Source organism: Anguilla rostrata, chromosome 3 (assembly GCF_018555375.3).
Source record: "Anguilla rostrata isolate EN2019 chromosome 3, ASM1855537v3, whole genome shotgun sequence".
Lineage (NCBI taxonomy): Eukaryota > Metazoa > Chordata > Actinopteri > Anguilliformes > Anguillidae > Anguilla > Anguilla rostrata.
Window position 1 is genome coordinate 49,881,379 of NC_057935.1, and position 23,531 is coordinate 49,904,909.

Sequence of the window (23,531 nt, forward strand, 5' to 3'; positions counted from 1 at the left end):
CTCCGGGACCCGAAAGGGTCTCTGGCCTGTGCGGTTCACATGGGCTTCCGCCAAGCTACCCTGAAAGGGGCGAGCAGGGGGGCTTTTGTGACTGCCTTGAGCCAGGATTGTTCAATGTGAAAGGGGTGACATCTGTCCTGGGGTGTCTGGGACTCTGATCTACCCCCACAAGATTTAAGGTTGCGAGAGACAAAGGAGGGAAGCCATGGCACCCAGGCACACGGAACTGTGTGACAAATTTCCTGGTACTTTGCTTTGATTGGAGTCAAATGAGCATGTGCCTAACCCTGGTTGCCATCCCCGCTGCAAAAAGAGTCTCAGTTAATTTGAGGAGAACATATAGTTTTGTTCTGAAAGGTCCAAATGTCTAAGAGGAAGAGTTTAACATTTTTGGATGATACTTTTTCTGTAAGACATTTCACCGTTGATGTATTTTTTCTGGGACTTGTGAAATTAATATGTTGATTTTATTAGGGAATTTAGGTTAGAGAATGATGATTCTCTCTGTGTCTTGCAAGAGTATCATATATGTTCTTTGATTTAAAGAGCAGGGAAGCAAATCACAATGTTACCAATTATGTTTTATATTACAACGTCATTATCACATTTGCACCATAGGTCCTTTAAGTGACAAAACCAACCAAGGGAGCCATGGAAGCACTAGATCTTCATATAATGTGGCGTACGTTATGTTATGAGCGAACAAAGATATAATTCATATGGCTCTGTCATCATCAGAGTCACTGAAATCATCATATTTAAAATAATTTTTTTAAATGAATCTTACAAGCATTGTGATTTACATCAATAATTTGGGTTGTCAAAGTATGAAACACTGAATTTCTTAAAAAAAAAAAAAAGAATCTTTGTATCTGTCTGTGAGTTGATGGAATTGGCGAGAGCTTATTAATTCATGTAATAAAAATTATGGATTTACAATAATAATAATAATAACAATAATAATAATGTTGTTTCTATTGAGTCATTGTTATGTCCCCGTATAATTAAATTGTTATTGTTGTTGTTGCTTTTGTGCTGTGCACTTTTCAACAAAAATAAAATACCCAAGTTAAATATAACAATAGATTATAGCATGGTAATAATCATTATGATGATGTATATCAAAGCTTCTGTACTGCTACTGATAATATAAGTCTAATTGCATAATAATAATAATAATAACAATAAGCAATATTATTATTATTATTACTTAGGTTAGTATTGTTATTATTGTGTTTTATTTTTTATTTTTTAGTCTTTCAAGTTGTAGGCTCAAAATGTTAGTTGTTGCAAGATTTGCAGTATGGTTTTGCTTTCTAGTCTTTGCATGTGACCTAATCGACGCAATTATCACGGAATATAACCGCGACATTATTATTTTGTACCAAGGTGGCTATAATTGGTGCGATATGGTTGTGACTGCGCATGCTCACCACACCTCTGTGAACCGAAAGCCAAAAGCAGGTAGCCTACTGAGCTCAGTGAGTGACAGATCTTTTATCAAAAGCTCAGTGATCCTCGATCTTATTAGCGTTCAAAAATGTGTTCTGGAGATGCGACTACTCCAGCGCTGTCATAGAAAGTAACATATCTGATATCTACGGTTATAACTTAACGTCGTAAAAGATTAGCTAGTTTACTATTTCATTTGAAAAGTGATACTTACAAACTTGCACGTTCTTCCTTCAAAATTTGTACGTGGTTCCAGAAATAGTTACTGCGAATTCTGACGCTGTAGCCTATACCTCGGGGAGTCTAAACGGCACTGCGTCGGGAAATTGTTCAATCAACGGCGTTCAGACGAAAGGATCGGCATCAAGTTATGGATTGCTCGGGGACTATTAAGAATAGGTTTTCGCTGCTCGGATTTTAGTGACAGAGCCGTTTTCATCGTACATCATTCTAATTTACCTGTGGTTAAATTATACACAGTAACATTTAAACATCTTATAATAGGACTGGACAAAAAATAACGTTGGAGATCATGTACCAACACAGTAAGAAATGCTTCACCATCGAATCATTGGTTGGCAAGGAAGCTAATTCCTCGACTGCAGGGGACGAACCTGTCAGACCCACAGCATTGCGATTCACGGAATCAATTCATCCTTCTCCATTTTCGACTTGCTTTCAGAACTCCGGCAGGACCTTGTACAGTAGCCCGGATATGATGTTCCCAGACCCGGGTACACACTCAACCAATTCAACTTTGTCTCTGCATCCTCTCCAGTTGCCCTCTCAGCATTTTTTTAATCCGCACCAGAGAGAGACTTTGAACTTCTACCCGTGGGTTCTTCGAAACCGATATCTTGGTCACAGGTTCCAAGGCAAGTATATATCCATTTTTCATGTTGTATGTAGGCCATCATTGACATAAATGTTGAAATGTCAGAATATGATGATGGAGATGACAGATAATTAATGATAATGGCGGTAACCGTTGTGAGGGTGACAGAGATAATATAATGCCGACAACTCAAACTAAAATAGGCTGTCATAGCGAGGCTATCGTATTACGAAACAGATTCAATAAGAAACTTATATTTACAAAATAAGATGTATGGTGGATGAAAAAGTACCCAAAGGATGGCATAGGTCTGTATGGTTTTCTCTGCATTAGTTTAAGTAGCCTAACCATAAGCGTATGAGCTTTTTCATTGTAAACATCAATCACAAATTATATGAAACAAATCGCACTGCATTCTGTGAATAATACATGCTAAACATGAGATGATATGATAATGCTGTTCGATTGAGTAATTTAAGAAACTCAAGTGTAATATGTGAATTGCTGAATATCAAAACAAAACATAGGCTATAGGCTGTATATTGTGTTATAGGCTATATAAGGCAGGCTCTCATATGTTAGACCTAGGCTTATTTGATCAACCTCACAACGTTTTTTTTTTTTTTTTTTTTTTTAATCGGCTGGTCTAACCTACTATTAAAATAGCTGCTACAATTAGCCAGGCCATAAAAGCACTGGATATTTACTCTGCATGTCAGGGGCCCAGGCCTACTTCCATGGTTAAAATGAGGGGTTAAAAATACCTTACGTTATTTGTTTACGTTAACACGCTATATATCTTAAAACTGACAACTTTGGTGTCGGCTCAGTTTAATTTGCAGATATGTCCAGGCAATGATCCGTTTAGCATCAAAAAGGTGTCATTATAACATACAGAACTCACCGGTAAGTGGTCGCAAGAAAATAAATGTAATATATAATTTCTTCGGCTTGTTCTGTTGTAATTTCTAATACTTTTCAAAACCATTTTCTTGATTAGCTGGCATTCGAATAGAATTTGATGACTGGACTGTGAGGGCCATGTTTTATCTTGAAAAAATAATGGCCAAAAGTGATGATAACCTTTACAGAAGCTATTATATGCAGGCCCAATTACACAATTTTTGTAAGGCTTTGTGACTTTTGTAACTCTTTTTAAAAACCTTTATGTCTTTCTAAAAGAGAAAGTAATTTAAACTTTAGCCAGTTAAACCATGATTGTATCATGCGAGCGTATTCACGTTGGCTAAGAACTACCGGCTATAACATCTATAATTGATATATAATTGATATAAAATCATTAGGTCATTAGAGCAACTACAATTCAAAATGATGATCAGCAACAACTACAACAGCAGCAACAAGAAGAACAATAATACAACAACAACTAATAATAATTAATCTCGTCCTCGCTTGTTGTTGTTGTTCTTCTTCTTCTTTCTTCTTCTACTTTATTATTATTATTATTATTATTATTATTATTATTATTATTATTATTATTATTATTCATAATGAGTCACTGTTACATGCCGGTGTTATTAATTCCGATTTGCGTGGGTGCATCTCTGCTTGTGAACCCCAAACAAAAGTATATTTTCACCGAGCATCATAGTATCATGACAGAATATCTCTGCGAACAACAGAACACGTTTATGTTTCGTGCGTGTATTAGTGTGTATTATGATTATGAATGACTGAATTTCGGTGTCCTGAGTTTAAAGAATTTTTCTTTAGGTAGACTGCAAAAAGTTTGTAGGCCTACATATTTTTGCAAATGGTTTGATGTTATTATTCGGTTATACGAATCGAATTGATTTACAAATTACACATGAACTGGAATTTAAAAAATAAAGCACAAAAAACAATCCACTGCAAAGGTTAACATGTAAATGCAAAAGTTACTTTCACTGACCGCTGGGAAATACAAAACGTATTTTAACAGTCTGACCTGCAGTCTACTCTTCAACTATAATGTCTAAAAAATAATATTAAGCTGTTTAAATCCATTACACACACACACACACACACACACACACACACACACACATATATATATATATATATATATATATATATAGAGAGAGAGAGAGATCAATCTGTACAGAAACATATTTGAAACATCGCACTTGTCTTTACCTTGTTATTTGACGTTAATGACTGAACAACAGGAGGGACGAAAAATCTTTGTTATTCAGATGCATGACAAAAGTATGAAATGCTCAGGATACGTAAACTGCGTGCAATTAGTTTTATACTTGTTTTCTTGTCCGTCTAAATGTAAGGCTCAAGTCAGCGCTGAACATACCTGTTAATCTCAGATTCAAGTTCAATGATGTTCCAATTTAAAGACTGGATGTGCCGTGTTCTGCAGAATACCGTATTAATATTTTAATACTTAATAATAATAATAATAATAATAATAATAATCTAAAAAATGTATTCAAAAAAGAAAAAAGGAACAAAGCAGTTGTGTTTCACAAAGCAGTTAGTGACAGTCTTTTTGGCAATAGACTGCTGGAAATATAATTTTATTCCTTTATTTGGGCACAGTTTCATAATTTTAACAACTGGCAGTACAGACAGTAAGCGATTTCTCTCTGGAACGTTTTTAAGCAATGTCAGAAAATTGATGACATAATGTTTTTTTTTTCTCCCCCCTGTGCAAACGAGTACAGTAATTCTTGAATTGTTACATCTGTTACCAAAATGAGGTTCTATGATTGATAATATTTTAAGCTGCATGTTACATAGGGTTTGTAGTGTATTTATTTTGAACAAATACCTATAGATACTATGAAAGAACTAGTGAATATCATCAACCATGCTCCCTCCATTCTTTCTTAAACTTTAAACTTTCATCTCAATGCAAAAATGTAAAAATCCCCCTCCACCTCCAGGCCTTTATTTTGACCCCCGGAACACAAATGAGTTTATTCAGTGAGCTGCTCGTAATAGCCGGTGCCCATGGCAAGGGATCCTGATAACAAAGCAATTTGTTAAACCGAAGGGCTCAAGAAGTTCCCACTCCCTCTGCTCTTTGGCGAGGGGTTCGTTGGCCGTGCCTCTGAGCTGAGTCGTATCAGGTGTGCCTGGGGCAGGACCACGCTGTGCCGCGTCGCGGTCCTCCGGGGCATACGCCAGGTAATTGGTGGAAGTCAGAGGTTGTTGTTACTGTTACTCAGATCCGGGACTTAGATAAAGCCCTCTTTGTTTACTGACAGAACAGATTCACTCACTAATGGTGTCCAATAACCTTGAAAACTACTGTTTAGACAAGCCTAAATATGGCCAAGGGGATTGAGTGGGAGAGGATTACTCGTCGAAGGTGTCACTTATTGTCGAGAGAAATGCGCGTGAGAGTTTTTTAGCTCGGCCCTGCTTCCTGGACTCTTTGAAGGGCCCGCGCGTCTTCAGATCTGTCATGCAACGCAAAGTAAACAGGATCTCGGACAGACGGGTCCGATTCGTGCGTACGTTTTTCCTCTTTAATACAGTGCCTTTCTGAGCGCATGAGACTGTTGTCGTCAGGAAGCAGCCTCGGCGGAGCTTTTGACCTCAGTCACTCATCTGCGTGCCGGTCTGGGGGTTTCCTTTGAGCTGACATTTCACCTTTTGTCAAGACTCATTTGATGTCAGCGAGTCGGAGTGGTGCTATTAATGCACACAAGACATTTTATACTTTCTTATTTTCCATCACAATTCCATGCCATTTTTTGAGTTGTGTTAATAACAAGGGGCCTAACTAGCACATGTTAGTTATGGAATGCAGATAAGTCAAAATTATGTACGAGTTGTACTACATTGATATTCAGCTTCCTCTTTGAACTTTCCTCAGATCTGAGCACAAAACCACCTCGGGCAATGGAGTCTCGCAGAGTCAAGTTTAAGTGCATTTTGTTTTTGCGACCAGTACCCTCCATTCATAAAGTATTGCTTTTGATACTGTCCGCAAACTGTTAGGCCAAAAGGCGTAGTGTTTAAACTGGTCAGAGGCCTAGCCTGTGCATACACCTCGTACATTGGGGAGAGTCTGGTTGTGTCTCAGGGGTGCTGGGAGAGGCACCTCCGACTTTAACGAGCAGACCAGTGAATCCATGGCTTACAAGAGCATGGACTGGCATTCCCCTTCCCACCATGCCTCACTCCTCCTATAGCAACTGAGAATTCCCCCCCTCCCCCCCCACCCCCTACCCCAACACACACACACACACACACACACACTCTGACAAGCCTGAGCTTGCCCATGCCAGGGGAATGGTGGCACTGCCGATCCGGGTGCCATCTGGTTCTCTTTCAGCCATGTTGGGGGTGCGCTCGCTGAAGATTGGCTAGTGCCTGCTCCAGTCCAAACCCCTGGAGGGTTCCCCCAGCTCTTCGGGAGGGCTGAGCCTCTGTAAGATTTGGGACTAGGAAAGTGCTCCACTGCGCAAGTCGTCCTCGGGGAGAATTGGAGGTGACGCAACACAGCAGATGATGCCAGACCGAAAGCACATCCGTTTTCACACCGCAGCCAAGGAAAATATGCATGACGACAGATTGGAGGAGCAGGATAATAACAATAACAGAAACTACAAAATGCAAATCCATACAAGCGGCTGTTCGTAATAAGAAATAACTGGGGAAGCGGGAACAGGAATGGTTTGTTGATGTTGTGCATTATCGCAGTGCACCCCGCAATTTAGATCTTTGAGCGAAATAATGATAATTGTGTTATTTCCTCCATGGTGAGATACAGATATCATGAAAAAAAATTGCTGGTAAAATTTGTGACCAGTCAAATTTTGTTATATACGTAGACTCATTTTGACTTTATTCTTTGCATTTGTTGATAGAGGAACGTTTGCGGGATTATTTGTTCTTGATCCTTGACCTCATAGTGTGTGTTGTTTGCATTCCTTTTCTTAAGCAGAACCACGTATCTCTCGTTTCTTCTCAGAAGTATTTGCATTGCATTGATCCCTGATGTTCAGAGGACTTTTAGCACACCAGCTGAAGACAGTTGTCAATGACAGTCCCGTGACAGAAAATATGCAGTCTTTGCCTGAGAGACAAAGTGCATTCTTCATAAGCCAGAGCCCCTTCTGTTTTGTGGCTTCTTGAAATCACGACTGGGAAGCATTTTCATGTCGATTCTGTCAACCGTTCACGAATATGTGAGCTAATGACAACAGTAGTGTAAAAACAGTGTGTGTGTGTGCGTGCGTACAAAAGTTAGAAAGGTAAATACCAAAAATATAACTCAGTAGCACAAAATGTAAAATGTCCTAGAAATCAAAGCTTAAACGGTTAGTAAAGCCGCATTAATATTTTAATCTAGCAATACAAGTACCTGCTTAAATCACACGTGAGTACAAGTGGTTTCTTTTCATAAGCATTCAACTTAATGCCTTATTGAAATGGGCCTTTCAAATGGCTTGTCTGTGTAAGAAATAGACAAGTGTTTGATGCCTTTGAAGAAATCCACTGTCAGCGGACCGTAGCTTTCCAAATCTTTGTTCATGTTGTTGTGCTGTCAGATTGAACAGTTCAGTCCTCTCTGGATGCTTCCTTTGATTTGTGTCAGACCTGGAAAAGGGGAAGAAATGCCATGAGGTGTAAATAGAAAGTTTGTTTGGTTTTATAAAGATATAAGATGTTCTATAAAGATTACAATCATTAGAATGCACATTTACTTTGGCTCCTTAAACAGAAATGAGACAAATTCAGCAAAGCTTCATGATGTGATTGAAGAGCTGAAAAGAAAATTCTGTAATATTGATGCAGGTGGCTGAGGACCTGATGCACTGGTTTGGGCTGAGAACTGAAGTGCATAAGAGGTGCTGCTACTGTAGTCTGTCTGCTGTGGTTCAGTTTTGCAGTTTATTTCTCCTGTGCTGCATTTTCAAAAAGCATGAAACTCTGGAAAAGGAACAACAATTTATTGTAACAATTAATTAATTGTTTAACGGATGATTTTAGTCGATGGTAATGGTTGCTGCAATGGCAATTCATTTCCCCCCAGATTAAAAATAAATGCAAAAATACTGATGGAAAATGAATTAGTCTGTGAAATAACAAGATGAGAGTCTGTACATAGGCTCTGTGGTCTGATTACTTTAAAATTGCGGTCACATGCATCGATTTTGCAGATGCTTCAGCCCAAAGTAACTTCCGAGTGCAATAGTGCAGAGTAACCACAAATGACTGATATCGTTAATCAGTTATTCTTTTTGTTTTCATCCAATGTGTTCCACATTATGCTTAAATTATCAGATTCTCTCACAGTTGCAACAGAGGCCAAATCCTTATAGCAAACAGTTTTCATGGTTCCCCGTGCCATAAATGGTTTTCTCACCTTTGCTCAAGTCCCATGTAAGCTGAGCTGTTTACAAACCCTCAGCTGTGACAAGCATCTTAGACCAATTTTGATATTCAATGCTCGCTGAAGCCTATTCAAATCGAGTTGCAGACCCAGTATTTGCCTTGCTACCCCTTATTTGGGTCCGAGAGGCATTCGATCCGAATGTATTGTCGCTCATGTCTCATATCGTCCAGTTGGGCCTCAGCCCTTACCTCCACCCCACCGTTTCGCCCAGCTTTGCTTACACGTGACTGAGGTAACTTTTGTGCCTCATGTTCCTTTTAACGTCAGCATAATGCACTTGAGTGGTGGTCAGGCAATTTATAGATCTATTTGCTTATGTAAAATATCTCATTTTTTTACTAACGATTTTAATAAACGGACCGCGTACCAGGGACTCCAGATGTTGTCTGTGGATGGTAACATCATATTAACAATGCAACTGAAGAATACCAAAATTTTACTATTGCCTTGTGCTGAATGAATTCAGATGTAAGGACATCAAATTTCGATTTGCTTAGCTGCATATCAATTTCTTCTCGACAATTGTTTTTGCATTTGTTCCATGCTATTTACTTATGATGGCTCGCCAAACTAAACCGGACGTTATGACCTAAATGCGTAGCTAAAAAGAAACCACTTTACTATACAAATGAGTGTAAGACCTTAGTGCTCACGGTTTAGAACGTTGGCCTTACATGCCCAGTATCACCTGTGGGAATGGAATCGTTATTTTATTTATTTATTTATTTTATTATTTTGAAATTCTTACTACAGTTGGCAAACCTGACTTGTCGTGTGTGTGTGTGTGTGTGTGTGTGTATATATATATAATTATTATTATTGTTTATTTATTTATTTCCTATGTAAAACCGATAAACTGAATTCAGAAATTACTAAATTAACTTTGGATTTATAAAAATGTGAAGCATAGAAGGTTATACCTCTATTTTGTATGTTTAACAAAATGAATGACATTGACTTTGTTGGATTTATATGTCCTCCCAAAATAAGCAGCATTTGTTTATACTGTAACAAAACTTTAGTTAGGCCATTCCTAAAAAAGGGGGAACGGGCATGTAACTTTATTGAAATCCATGTGAGCTGAAACAAAATGCTGAAAAAGGTTTCAAAATTTCTGTTTTAAAAACAAGTTGCATATATGTGCCATGAATGACAGTCAATAATAACCAGCTGTGGAACACCTTGTATTCTATATATAATTCTTTGGAATGTTATAATTATGGATTATAACCATAATCTCAGATGGCACTTCAACAAGACGCCATGCTCTGTTGATGAAGAGGTAGAATGGAATGATCTGTTAAATACCATTAAAATGTCTGACATCCTTCACAATTATGAGTTATTGACACGATATAGTGGGTAGCTTTCTATGTGGCACATTGACGAGGGGATTTTCCCCCTCCAAACACTATCCTGAAGAGGCTTGTTGCCACCTGTCTGTGGCCAATAAATCCAGTTAGTTTCACTTGTACCTTTTGGCTGTTAAAAACAACATGAGTATACTCCAGAGATGTCAATAGAGTGCATGGGATTCATTTTTTATTCTGTTTGTGGTGCAGTCTAGTAATGGAATAAAAATCCCGAGCCTTAGAAAGATGAATGAATTGAGAATGAATAAGGAAACCTCCACGAAAGCTAAGCTTTTTCATGCCTGCTCAGATAATGGTGCTTCACATCCTTTTTGTCATCAGGAACATAAATCCACACATTTGTGCGGAAGAGTTTTTGAAGTGGATTGTTTTGGGGTACTTATCAGGAATACAAACATGAACAAATAATTTCAATGGAAATGGAGATATGAAATAAGATTATTTCGGGAATATTGGAAAATAATTTGGGGAACTTAGTCTTCTGCTACATGCACATTTAGTAAAGGATATCAATGTAAGACATGTAATCTAGATTCTTAATGGGGAAGCAGTAAATGTAATAGAAAATTGGCAATGAAAGTGGTCGTATGTATTGGATTCAGTATGTGCATACATCAGATCAGAGAAGGTACCGAATCTCAACATCTTTTTGGCTTCTAAAATTAAATTCTATTTCCTATTTTCCGGTGGTAAAGTGAGAAGCATGTCAATGATCTGTTTTTGAAACAAATCATAAAAATTACCTGAAGGCTAACTGCTGGTGAGGCTTGGCGCAGTCAGTAAGTCAATATCAGCGTGTCAGTTATCCAAAGTTTAAGAATGGAGCCAAAACGCAATATGATTGGTGGAACATGTGCGGAACAAGAACTGTGTAACCGTGCCAGTACAAACACAAACCAGCAGAATCAGCCATATGGAATGTTGCTGAAGCTGCCTGTGCTGATCAGTGAAAAATTCAAGGTCTTTTTCTTGTGAAGTGCCCAATTCAAAAGTGGCATAATTCACCCAAAACTAAGATCACAGGTGACATGTCTGTTGTCACATATAACTTCCTCCTCCCATGTGCTTAGTGTAGTTTTGTTGCTCCCAGTTACACCCTTTCCACCCCACTCCCCCCCCCCCCCACACACACAACACACAAATGCACACATACATAAATACACATGCATGCACACACACACACACACACACACGCACAGATATACAAACGCACTTGCAGGCACACACAAACACAAGTGTTGCCACACACTCACACATACACACACTCATGCACACATACACAAACACACACGCACTCACGCACACATATATACACACACACGTAAACACACACGCACACACACAAACACAGTCGCAGGGCGATTCCTTCATTCCTACCTGTCATCTCTGACACTCCGGCTTCTCTCTCACGCCTCTCCTTGTCCCGTCCCGCCTGCCCTCCCCAGGTGAAGACAGCAGCCCGGAGAACCTGCTCCTGCACGGGCCCTTCTCCCGCAAGCCGAAGCGCATCCGGACCGCCTTCTCGCCCTCCCAGCTCCTGCGGCTGGAGCGGGCCTTCGAGAAGAACCACTACGTGGTGGGCGCCGAGCGGAAGCAGCTGGCCAACGGACTGTGCCTGACGGAGACGCAGGTGAGGGAGAGGTGGGGTGGGCCCGGCCGACGCTCCCCGTCCCCCCTGGGCGCGGGCGCATTCCACGGGCCTGAGAAATCCGGGGCCCAGCGGGATGCTCGCTCGCACTGGATGTGAGTCATCCCGCGTAGCGTCCGCTCCACGGGGCACAGGGCGCTCTTAAAAGCAGGTTTCATGGAACAGAGGAAGTGATTCGCCCTAAAGAGCATCCAAGCGGAGGCAGCTGACTGTCATCAAAGGGGATTCATAATGATCTGTCATCTGTTGATTCCACAGACATGTTAAGTGACGGAAAAACATGCTTACGCTAAAAAACCATGATGGATCCAAACTATGGATGAAAATAAGCCACTAGCTTATTTAGCATTTTCTCAGAAACTGTTGCGAAACTTGCTCATTTATAGATAGATCATGGCGACGATGAATTTCAATTTCAGACAGGGGAGAAAAGTGAGAAAAAAAGAAAATATACATATATAATAAATATAAAAATGATATAATAATGATGAAAGATTTCTATAATAATAATTATTATTATATTATTAATTCTTGTTATTATTGTTATTTTGCTTCATTTTTATTTTCTGCAGAATATATTGCAAAGTCTTAGGCAATAATCTTGGGCCTTAAGACTAAAAAATGTATTTCATCTTTTGCGCCATATATTCTTTGCAGCTGTGTCTGTTATTCAATTCCTGAGAGATACAATATTTAAGGTGCATCAGGAGTCACATGTAAGAAATGGTTCATTCTTAATGTGGGCTTGTGTCTGTGAAACAAATCACACACACACACTGCTAATTCCAGTGAGTTAACTTGGAATCCTTAATTACCATCACAATAAATTGGCGGGTAGACGACTCACCTATGAAACAGCCGACCACCCCTGTAATCATTTTTTTTTTAAATTCAATCAAGGGGTGCATTAAAGAAATAAATATGGCAGTAATTAAAAAATATTGGGATGGCAGGTATGCCATCCAGCCAAGTTACGCCTTGGTGGGGCGTGCATATATACCATGCTCATAAAAATAAAATAACAGAGGAGTTACTTTGTTATATAATGGAATTTGGAATTACCCATCTTGGCTACATAATAGTTTTGACTAACATCAAATTATGTCTCTGGCACAGTGACATGAAGGGCTTTTATAAATGCTTTTGGGCCCAAAAGACTTCAAAACGATATTAAAAATATACTGCCATTGGATCCGGAGAGAAACTGCCTCGAGATAAATGTGATTTAAAGAGTGTTTAAATCCTTCTGAAGAGCTTCTAAAATTCCCTTTTTAGCAAGTTAAGTCCTTTTGGTTCACTTTAACCACATGCATGTTCTTTGTTACCCCAAGCAGTGGGTTACTGCAATTGTTTCTTGTTTATTTTTCTTTCCAATATTTGTATATTTTCAACAACTTGAAAAAATGTAAACAAAAAGCTCAAGCTGTCTTAAGCAAACTAAGTGTAGATGTACAGTATAATGTATATGTGTATATCTGTGTGTGTGGATCCTGAATGCTAAAACACTTCTCTCCCAACAGGTGAAAGTCTGGTTTCAGAACAGAAGGACCAAACACAAGAGGCAGAAGTTGGAGGAGGAGTCACCTGAGTCCCAACAAAAGAGGAAAGGTAGCCAGCATGTTAGCCGCTGGCGTGTAGCCACTCAGCAAGGTAGCCCCGAGGACATTGATGTCATATCAGAGGACTGATGACGCCTAATCGACAACCATCATAATTACTGTCTGCCAATGTTTGGCAGAATTTTAAAACAAGCATTTAAATGTAGATGTGTGTTCAGACTGCAGTGTATGACTTAACTTCACCACGCTAGACAAAAGCACTCAATGCGCAAACAATGCAGGCAGGCAGGTCAAAACCACACTCTGTGGCTTGATTGACACTTAAACAATGAGAGAGAGAGGGAGAGAAAGAGAGAGAGAGAGAAGCTCCATACAAAATGTGGTTGGGCAGCTCAGAAAAAGGCAGGTTACTCAATAATCTGCTGGCAACACCGAATCTGTAGTGTGCTGTTCTCTGTAGCAGCACAGGTGCAACTGTTCTGGAAAGAGACAAAGAAGCAGAGAGCCTTGCTGTGACTTTCATCGTCCGTTCAGTTGAAGTCGTCTTGCTGCCAACATGAACTCTGAGGTTATTTTACCTCACTATACTTTACACTGTCCTTGAATTAAATGTGGTTATTTTTGTTCATTCTCTGTTTAATGATGTTTTCTGTGTAACTGATAATTCATGTTAAACAAGCACAATTGTGGTCAGATGTAAGCCATTGGTAGAAGATGAAAGAATTGTAGGTGATGATGGGGTAGGACATCTGTCTTTATCATGGTAGTCTATGCAATATACAGTGAATTCAATCAAAATGTAAACATATGACAGAGGTAAATGAAAATCAGAAAAGGCATAAAATGTTGTGTAGATAAAAATGTGCTTTGAGACTATTAAAACATTTTCCTCTGTGGTCATTTCATGAAGTCATGAAGTATACTGATTTGCTATTTCTAATGACATGACATGAAAAGTCATTTTATATGCATTTGAATTATAAAAAAGAACAAAGATGAAACGACGAAAACTACGTTTTTTTGTATATGTTTTTTATTTTTATTTTTTGGCTTGAAGTGAAAATGAGTTATCAGGGTGTGTGAGGTTAATGGTACTGTAACTTAAGTTTAGTTTGAAAATTGCATTAGTGTATTTAATAACATTTTGAAGCAAACCACGCGTTATCGCAGGAAAGTACCCCCAAGACGTTATTCTGATTCCAATACATCGAGAAACAATAGTCAGACTGATAGAGCCGTTATGTTATATAGCACTTCGCTTGGACAGCATAGGGTACATTTTTAGCATTATTTTTAAAGTAGTTTGGGCTATAGAATTTCTCATAGAATATATGCTCAAACTAAGTTAAATGACTAATTACTTTAATAACTTTGAACGAATAACGTGAGGTTTAAACGTTTCAGTATATTGTTGCATTGATACAAGTCTTCTACAGCAATACCTTTTTTATTTTACTTAGAATGAAATATACATTTCAAACGAAGTCAATAATATGTCTGAGAAGAAATGTAAAACCAAGAGAATTGTTTTCCCAATGTGCCTAAAAGCATACTTTCCGAAAGTGAAACCATGTTAAACGAACTCTACAAATACAATCTGTAAGTTATAAAAAGCACAACTTATGTACATACACATGTGATTTGTGAGTCTCCGTTATTTTTCTGTTTGGCCTGGTCGTAGAATATATTTTCTGTGTAACTATATACTTGTGTTGCTTTTTTTTTTCTTTACAAAAATCGACTACATTAGAAATAGATTGTTGTCTTTGTAAGACTCATTGTGTTGAATTTTATCATTCCAAAATATGTAGTTTATTTTTCTGTGCTTTTGAATGCAGCATATAATTTCCTATACTAAGTAATTAAAATGTGAAACCAAATTAAAGTGGAATGCAATAACAGGAGACTTCTTTTAGCTACACATAAATGCCTCATTTTAATTTGATTTAAACAAACGTATAACGTTCAGTCAATAAGAATAAACAACTATCGCACATGAGCCAAAACACAGATAGAATCTATTTCGTACGAAGTTGTACGAAAGAGATTATTTTTTGCAGTTTATTTTTTCATCTCATTGATGGATTTGCTGTGGGGAAGAAGTACCGCGTTGAGTCGAGCGACCATTCATAACTCTTTTAGGGTTGTGGATTTTTTTCCCCTCACCAGCCGTAAATGGGCGTGTCAAAACAAAGGTAAATTAGTGCAGCAATGAGTGAAAAAAGCGCTTAAAAACATTAACTGTAATAATAATTGGAAAAAAAACGTAATGTATTTCTTGGCCACGCCAACATATTAAATGCACGGGGCTTCTGAGGTTTACCAAATTGCACGAAACAATTTCGACAAATTAAATTTTAAAAGTTTTAAAAAGTGAAATAAAACACATTTTAAAGTACTTCAAAAGCGACGTTGGCGAGGCACAATATTTTTTGTTGATGACGTCTTGTGGATTAATAAATAATTGTCAGTTCATAATTAACACATAAAGTCCATTTTTAACACCCCGCAGTAATACATAAAAAAACGAAGTTCAAAATATAAACAACCACTCCTAAACTTGAAATATTTAATTGAACATTTTTTGTTGTGGACATTATTATGAGATTCCATTGAAGTTGTTTCGATGGGAAAATATTTTAGGCATAGTCTACTTCCTACATGTTCATTTTATTCACGTTATATACATGTTCCACTGAATATTTTACTTCTGAGATTGTGCTGCTCTAAAACACACAGTTCACAATTTTATGAAATGGGTGAGACAAATGCATTATGAAGTCAGGTTATGGTAGAGCAGTAGAGAGCAGTAGAGGGCAGTGTTACTTCTGGTCAAAACAGTGAAACCCTCCCCTGAGGAGTGGGCATAAGGTGGGGGTTGCACCCCAAATGTATCATATTGTGACTCAGGCTGATTTAGCTTTTGCCGTATTCTGAGAGGAATAAGAGGACACTGATTTTTTACATTGGGTACCCGAATATCAGCAGGGTTCTTACCCTAATGCCTTATCATATTGTCTTATCCTATTTCTCTAACTTTAGGAACCTTACTCAGATATGAGAAGCATAGCAGAACCTTTCCAAAGGCATAGGTGTGCGAGAGTAAGGTAGAGAGGGAGTGAGTGGGGCGAAGTGTGTGTGTGTGTGTGTGTATACACATCTACGTATGTGTGTGTGTGAGAGAGGACAGAAGTGTGATGTGTGGGATGAAAGTACTTATGTGGCTCCTTTCGCTAATGTGAGGATGACCATTGTGGCTCCTGAATCACTGTGGTTTGAACACAGCTGCTCTGTAAGCTATTTTTCCTACAGTAGCTGTTATTAATTTAATCTGCAAAGGTTATGTGGAAAAAAAGAAAACATGGCACATTCTGTGGATGCCTTGGCTACACAAGTCGCTGCACGAACAATATTAGAAACGCCAATTTGGGGTCTTTTTTCCCTTGAGAGTTTGGGACAGAATTGTACATTTAAAGCAGAATTTGGATTAAATTCTTTATCACACACACACTCACGCACACAGACACACACACGCACACACAATCTGTTACAGTCTCTTTAGCTAGTTTACCATGTGTTGAAATGAAAGCCTCTAAGTTTCACACTTTTAAATATACTACCCACGTCAAAAAAAAAAAAAAAGTAAATAAAATGGAGATAAGGAAAGAGCTCATTTTTGGATCATGTGATTGAGAGACAGAGCTACTGGTTTTACACAGAGCATAGCCTGCTATACCAGCGATGAGAAAAAAGCAACAACAAGGCAAGCTTAAATGTGAATGCAGATTTCCTCTTCACACATGCTGATGCCGGCCCTAAATGGACTTACCTGTCATCACATCCTTTTGTAATGTTGGGATAAGGTGTTCCTCCTCCAACACCTGCAGGAATCCCTGATGATGGGATGCAAGAGACAGGCACACCTGATTAAAGTTCCCCTGGCCTCTACTTAGCACCATATCAGGTTTTAACCATGTTTTGTCACTGAAAAATAAAAAAAATAAAAATGAGGTGCTCATGCAAAACCTGTGAAAAATCTTATAACATTTCCATCCATAGGCAGTTGGAAACACAGAAGCCATTCCAGCAGCGTTTATATCAGTCCAAAGTAGACTTTAACACTGAATTAACATTTTCCAGTGTAATGCCACGGGTATTCACAAAATTGTTTTTGTGCCTTTGCAAATGAATGTGTCCCTGGGACACATATTATTGTTGAATGGAAGCTGTTCATGCTAAGGGCAATGTTCGTGTACTTGCGAAGTCTGCATCGTGGCCTAAAGATGTCTGTAAATTGATCCAGACCGAGTGAAATATTTCCTCATTCCATTGCAGGCTCAACTGCTTGAACAAAAATCTCTGGTGCCATTCCTGTACCTCTTCATTTGTCACACATTCTTTAGCGTTAGAGTAGGAAAGGGGATAAGGCAATTACAGCCATCACAGGTGAGAATGTAGGACAGGAAGCCAAGTCAAAACACTGTCTAAATGAATGAGGAGGGGAGAGGTGGTCTGCGATATGGGGGCACAGCAAGGATGTAACTGTAGTTTGAACATTGCGGGGGTTGAAATGCATAGAACCCGAGAACTGCAACCCTGTAGAGTGGTCCGGGGGCATGCTCCTCGGAAGAATCTTTTTGAAAGAACCGTAAAATGGGCATTTCTGGTGAATTATAAGGGGGAAATACTGCAGATTACTGATCAGTACGGCTGGGTGTCGTGGAAAATATTGGCTCAAGCTGTGGAGAAGTCATGGCAAAGTTGTTTAAAGTCACAGAAAACGAAGAAAAAAATAATAAAATGCGTAACTCATTTATTAAATGTATTAATAGATCTCATACGCAGCAGTAGGGAATAATTGACATGTGCGACTGTTGCAGAAACAAGTGCTTCAGGTTTTTAAAAAAATCAAGGGGCAGTTACCGGCTGCTAGGAACAGCCTATATGAGTGAAACACATTGGTAGGCTGGCGCATTTAAATTGCTTAATTCGGTTCGACGCAGAGAGAAATAATGGTATTAGAAATAGAGCATGTTCAAAATGCATTACTAAATATAAAACTAAAACCGTGTTTCTGTTTTTATTACTTTAAAGTTTGTTTTGATACAATATGTTGTGGGCCTACATTACAAAGATTAAGTCTTTGATGAGCGCCTGTTGTCACTGATGTTACTGTAACAGGGAGCCCTGGGCATCAACACTGTTGATGTGGGCCTTCAAGGATCTGAAGGCAACAACTGACAAGGATGAGAATCTTGATCCCATCGCATTCTAGAATACATTGTCACACTTTGTTTCTCCCAACATTTGGCGATAGACTATTGTTCAAATGCCTAGTAACACCACAGGCATCATTAAGGTTGACAGTACCATACAAAACTGCTGAAAAATCACAGAAAGCACTGGCAAAAGCATGGCAAAAAATGGGTAAGGTCACAGAATCTGTGCGACCTTTGACTTTCGTGATAAACACCCAGTCTTACTAATTGGTATATACCAATCAAATCCTGAAATTCCGTTTTTATTATATGAAATTATTTTTCTCATTATCATGTTATAGCCTTACTAGGGGGTTATTTGGCCTGTGATATTGGGGGTGGGGTGTAACCCCCCTATTTCCCCTATAAATTAAGCCCTTGGGGTACTCTGTGTGTGTGTTTTTTTTTGGTGGGGTGGGTGGATACATAGAGTTTTGCTCCAAACATCTCAGAGAACAGAAAAGAAAGAGGGACAAGCCAATATTGGCCACACTTCACAGAATCCTAATGCCTCGACTGTACAACACAAAGCATTTGAAAAGGAGTCGTCTCCATAGTAATGATTTAAAAGCGCTTGTGTTTAAGACAGATTTTTAGGTTCTATCTGTTTTGCAATTGATTCTCAAAATTAAATTATGGTGTCATTTTTTGATTAACATGATGCACCTGGCCAGTTGTGTTTAGACAAATACAGTCTGCATGCAATTAGAGGCATTTTCTGGATGAAATCCTGTACGCTGAAATGATTTATGCTTTTGGCTGGTTATATGTGATGTATTATCAGCGGTTAATTTATTGCTGGGTCCTGCCCTGTGTGATCATGCACTGTACTTTAATTCTTCTCACTCAAGTTATCCCCTGAGTGAAGATTTCCAACCGTATGTTGTGGTTATCACTCCAAATCCAGCTTTTTTTTTTACTTTTTTTTTCCTGAAGAATTTATTTCTGAGGTTACAGATTGATGGTAAATTGCTCATAAGAGTCTCAGGGCTGTAGGCTCTTAGTTATACCAGCTGGAAAATTAATACATGTCACCTTTATGCACTGTGATCTACACCTGCTAATTCTTCAAGCCCGGAGCTATTGTGAGGTGTTACATTTACATAGTTCCCATCACCTTTTTACAATAGACAGTCTCATTATCAGCTGATATGCATATAAACTGTGAAGGAAAATGTATGAGCAAAATACACACGGTACTGGTAAACTGGGGGAAGTGTACCGTATAGTGTTCAGACACTAGAATCAGACCTTTAGATATGTTCTGCAAAGGAGCATCTCATCTAAAGGAATATACTTTTTATTACTTAAAAAAGATTATAAGTCAACACACCACAGGTGTATTTTTTATCTACTCAGTTTGGTCGTGTTTTTGGTTTTGGGTGAAGGGTGTACCCTGGAGATGTAGGGTAGATTTGAGCTGTGATTTCATATCAGTAAAATAAGACTCTATCATGTGTGGGCGTTAAGCTGTACTTGCATTTCAGAATTAGTATTTCTATATTGATCTGCTCAGATTTTTACTAAATTTTACCCAGGCAGCTAGGGCTTACTTAATGCTGTCTTAGAGGAATTAAAACAGTGTGCTTACAGCCTTGCTCTCAGAAACCAGTCAAGAAATAAATCATTTTGTTTGCACTTAATTGTCTTTAAAAAAAGAAAACAAAAAAAAATTGTTCACATACTTGTGTACGTAAAAACTGATGTCTTACATGTTGCATTTATTTATTTATAAAAGGAGAGTGGACAATCCGTCTCCTGTTGTATTTGTTGCTTTATTCAGACAAGGATAAAGCAGATTGAAACAGACAGAGAAGCGATGACAGGTCAGAAGGGCCCATGGAAGGACTCAAACCCCTGCCCGAGTGAGGGTTGGCCACCCTACAGACTAACTCACACATCTAACTGCATTTACATGTAATTTTATATTGGAAGTGACTCCATTTCCATACTTCAGGTGGACATTCCCAGTCATATTTCTTCACGCACAGGGAACAGCTCCTGATTTAAAAGCCCTTTCCTTTGTGGCCTTCACCCAGTCCACAGCCCATGGGTTTACTCGTGCTACTTAAACGGCTCCCGCTACCTGCCTCCCAGGGTTGCCATGGAAACCAAAAGGTGTAAACAAAAGAACAGATGGTTGGATGCACGTAGGTGTAGAAACCACTCCGCTTTGCATCTCCGCACTCTCGAAGACCTCAACATCTCAAGGAAAAAAAAAAAAACACAACAATGACGACCCCCATGTTCCTGAGCGGTTTAATTTCGTTGGCATTTTATCACTTCGTTTTGGATATGGTTTTCTGCCGGCTAGTTGTACGCCCTCTGCTATCATTATGCATTTCATTAGATATACATGTTTTTTCTGTTGAATTCACATTTGCCTGGTCGTAATTACTGCCGACAGTGAACAAAATAATGATTACTTGTTTGTTAGAGATGCTTGTAGTCTCCAACCCCCCACTGCAATAATCACTGATTTGTTTTGTAAGCCTGTGCACCACCTCCATAAAATGCCTTATTTATGCATTCATGTACTGACTAAAACCTAAGCATGTCTGCGGAAATGACTGGTATGAAACAATTATCCTATTATGAGTAGTCATAACCAATTACATGTCATTGACATCTAATATATAATAGAAGAGTTCATAACTCCATTCCTGGAAGACTGACGTGTAAGGTTTTCCAACCGCTTATCCGGTTTAATTTTCTAAAGAGCTGCATTCCCCAATGCTGGTTCAATCCAGTACAGGATCATAGCAAGGCTTTATTAAGCACCTATAATACTAGTACAATAGTATTACATGTGCACTTTTACAGGTCTTTCACATTTATTATTTTAGCATGAGCTGTGATACATTATGGAAATAGGAAATTATGACGCTAATGATTATGATGATTCAGCTTATTATCATTATGCCTATTATTTTTCTTGAAAGGCATATGCATTAGGAAACATTTTAGTGTTCAGGATGTGTTGCAACATTACAAGTACATACCTGCAAACACTCAGCTCTGTAAGTGTGTAATTTTGATGACTAATCCAGCATATCCAGTATATGCTCACTGGCATTTAAATGAGGGACTTCATTGTGATATGTCATTAAGGCCATTCATAATCATTACCTGTTTTCACAGCAGGCATTTGATGCTATCTGTTATTGCACATGTTTCACTGACATTACCACAGAGCATATTTGTGAAGTGTGTCAGGCTTGTGTTCAGATGATTAACTGGCAGGCGCCTCCCTTGCTATGAAACATTTTTCTTTTTGTTTTGCAGTGACACACTTACTGTAAGTGTAGGATCAGAATGGAAAAACAGGAATGTGAGGGCCAAACTATTAATAATGCTCTGATTATTGACGGCTAACTTACTTTCTCCAGACAACATTTTTCCTCCAATTCATTATTTTTCTTACAGTATCACTCTATCACTAAGATTTTTCTTTTCATGGGTGGGACAAGCAACAACCCCCCACCCCCCCCCCCCCAAAAAAAAAAACAAAAAAAAAAAACACATAAATTACAAGTCTTCAATGCACATAAAGTAGCCCAGACATTAATCACTGCAGAGACAATTCCCAATCACAGAAGATAAAAAGTTGCATGGTTCATAATTTAACGGTCATTGGATATTACTTCTAGCTTTCCCACATGACAATGACACAAATATTGCCTTTGTCTAAACTATATTTTTACTCTCTACTAGGTGAATGGGAATAAATTAAAAAAATCTATCCTGGATAAAAAGGGGCCTAGGATATTGAATCAACACACACTGAGTGAGTAGCAGTGCTGCTTGAGCTAATGACATCTTAATCTATGAAGCATACTTGCCAGCATAGGTAAACATTATTTCACAGTACAAAGTCAGAAGCTACACTTCCACTGACCACCTTTATCTCTGTCTTCTGAAACAGACAGCACCCTGAGGGTAAAGAAGGCTATTGGCCAATATGTAAAAGGAATCCTCAGGCCTTCTCTTTATTTTATATACATATAGTCTTTCCATTGCTGTATCTGGCTAGTCTTCTATATCGTAAATGTTCATGTTTAATACAAATCCTCTTAAAATACGTAAAGACTGATCTCCAAATGTGCTCCACAGATAGCACGCTTGTACAACACAATTAGCATTTTCAGCCAACTCAGATGATAAATCCTTGAGTGTAACCTTATACATTCAACCCCTCAATCTCTCCCAGGAGTGGTTGTAGTTCAAAAGGAGCCCTTTGTTTGAGAGCCACATAATGGCTCAAGGTCTGCTTTTGGCTCTCAGTGTCACTGTGGTTTGACATTGTGTCAGTGGCACAGTCTTCTGCCATCGTTTACACCACATGACGTGTGAGCTCATGTGCAAAAGTTTGGAACAGTTCGGTGACGTAGCCTATTTTTTATTTTTATTTTTTACCTCACACCTTCAGACAGTGAGAGTCATTTTTAGTAATGTTAACAGTGCTCAACTGGGATCTATTCCAGAGCCCTCATCAATCAAGGTCTCTCTCTCTCTCTCTCTCTCTCTCGATGGGTCTGCACACACAGCTACTACAGGTGCAGACTTTAACTCGTCCAACACTGTGGGGAACAATGAAAGCTGCTGAGCAATACATGTGAACTCATGTGGAGAAAATGGCTATCATGGCATTTCCAAAGATTAATAAAACAGTTGTTGATATGTTTAAAAAAAATGTATTCATCATCATTGTGAAACGAAAGAAGGAATCAATTGGAGCAGTCTCTTTCTGCAGCACAATTAAACCTGCTTAAGGCTGACACACTCCCAAGTCCCTTTGGAGATGATGCCTTGTCAATGTTGGAGTTGGCAGGGAGCGGGCAGAAAGGATGGGGATTTGTCGGGATGAATAGGGAATTGGCACAAGGTCTCTGGAAGCCTGTCCGACACACCGCATTGGGATTATTTACAGATACACTTCCAGCTCGTGCTTTATTTTTGATTTGTACTATTGCAGTCACTAAAAAAAAGGTTGGATTCCGTTTTGTAATTAGGCCCAGTACCTGTGTTCAGCAGAGATACAG

At 38.7% G+C, this 23,531-nt stretch overlaps 1 protein-coding gene across 1 annotated transcript; it reads left to right on the top strand.

The window, feature by feature from the left end:
• The first annotated feature begins 1,440 nt into the window (after nucleotides 1-1,440).
• On the top strand, nucleotides 1,441-14,935 carry emx3 (empty spiracles homeobox 3). Its single transcript, XM_064328059.1, has 3 exons — nucleotides 1,441-2,327; nucleotides 11,470-11,654; nucleotides 13,193-14,935. Exons 1-3 carry the CDS (start codon nucleotides 1,985-1,987, stop codon nucleotides 13,358-13,360), a joined length of 696 nt encoding a protein of 231 aa, XP_064184129.1. The 5' UTR covers nucleotides 1,441-1,984; the 3' UTR covers nucleotides 13,361-14,935.
• Nucleotides 14,936-23,531: the final 8,596 nt, after the last annotated feature.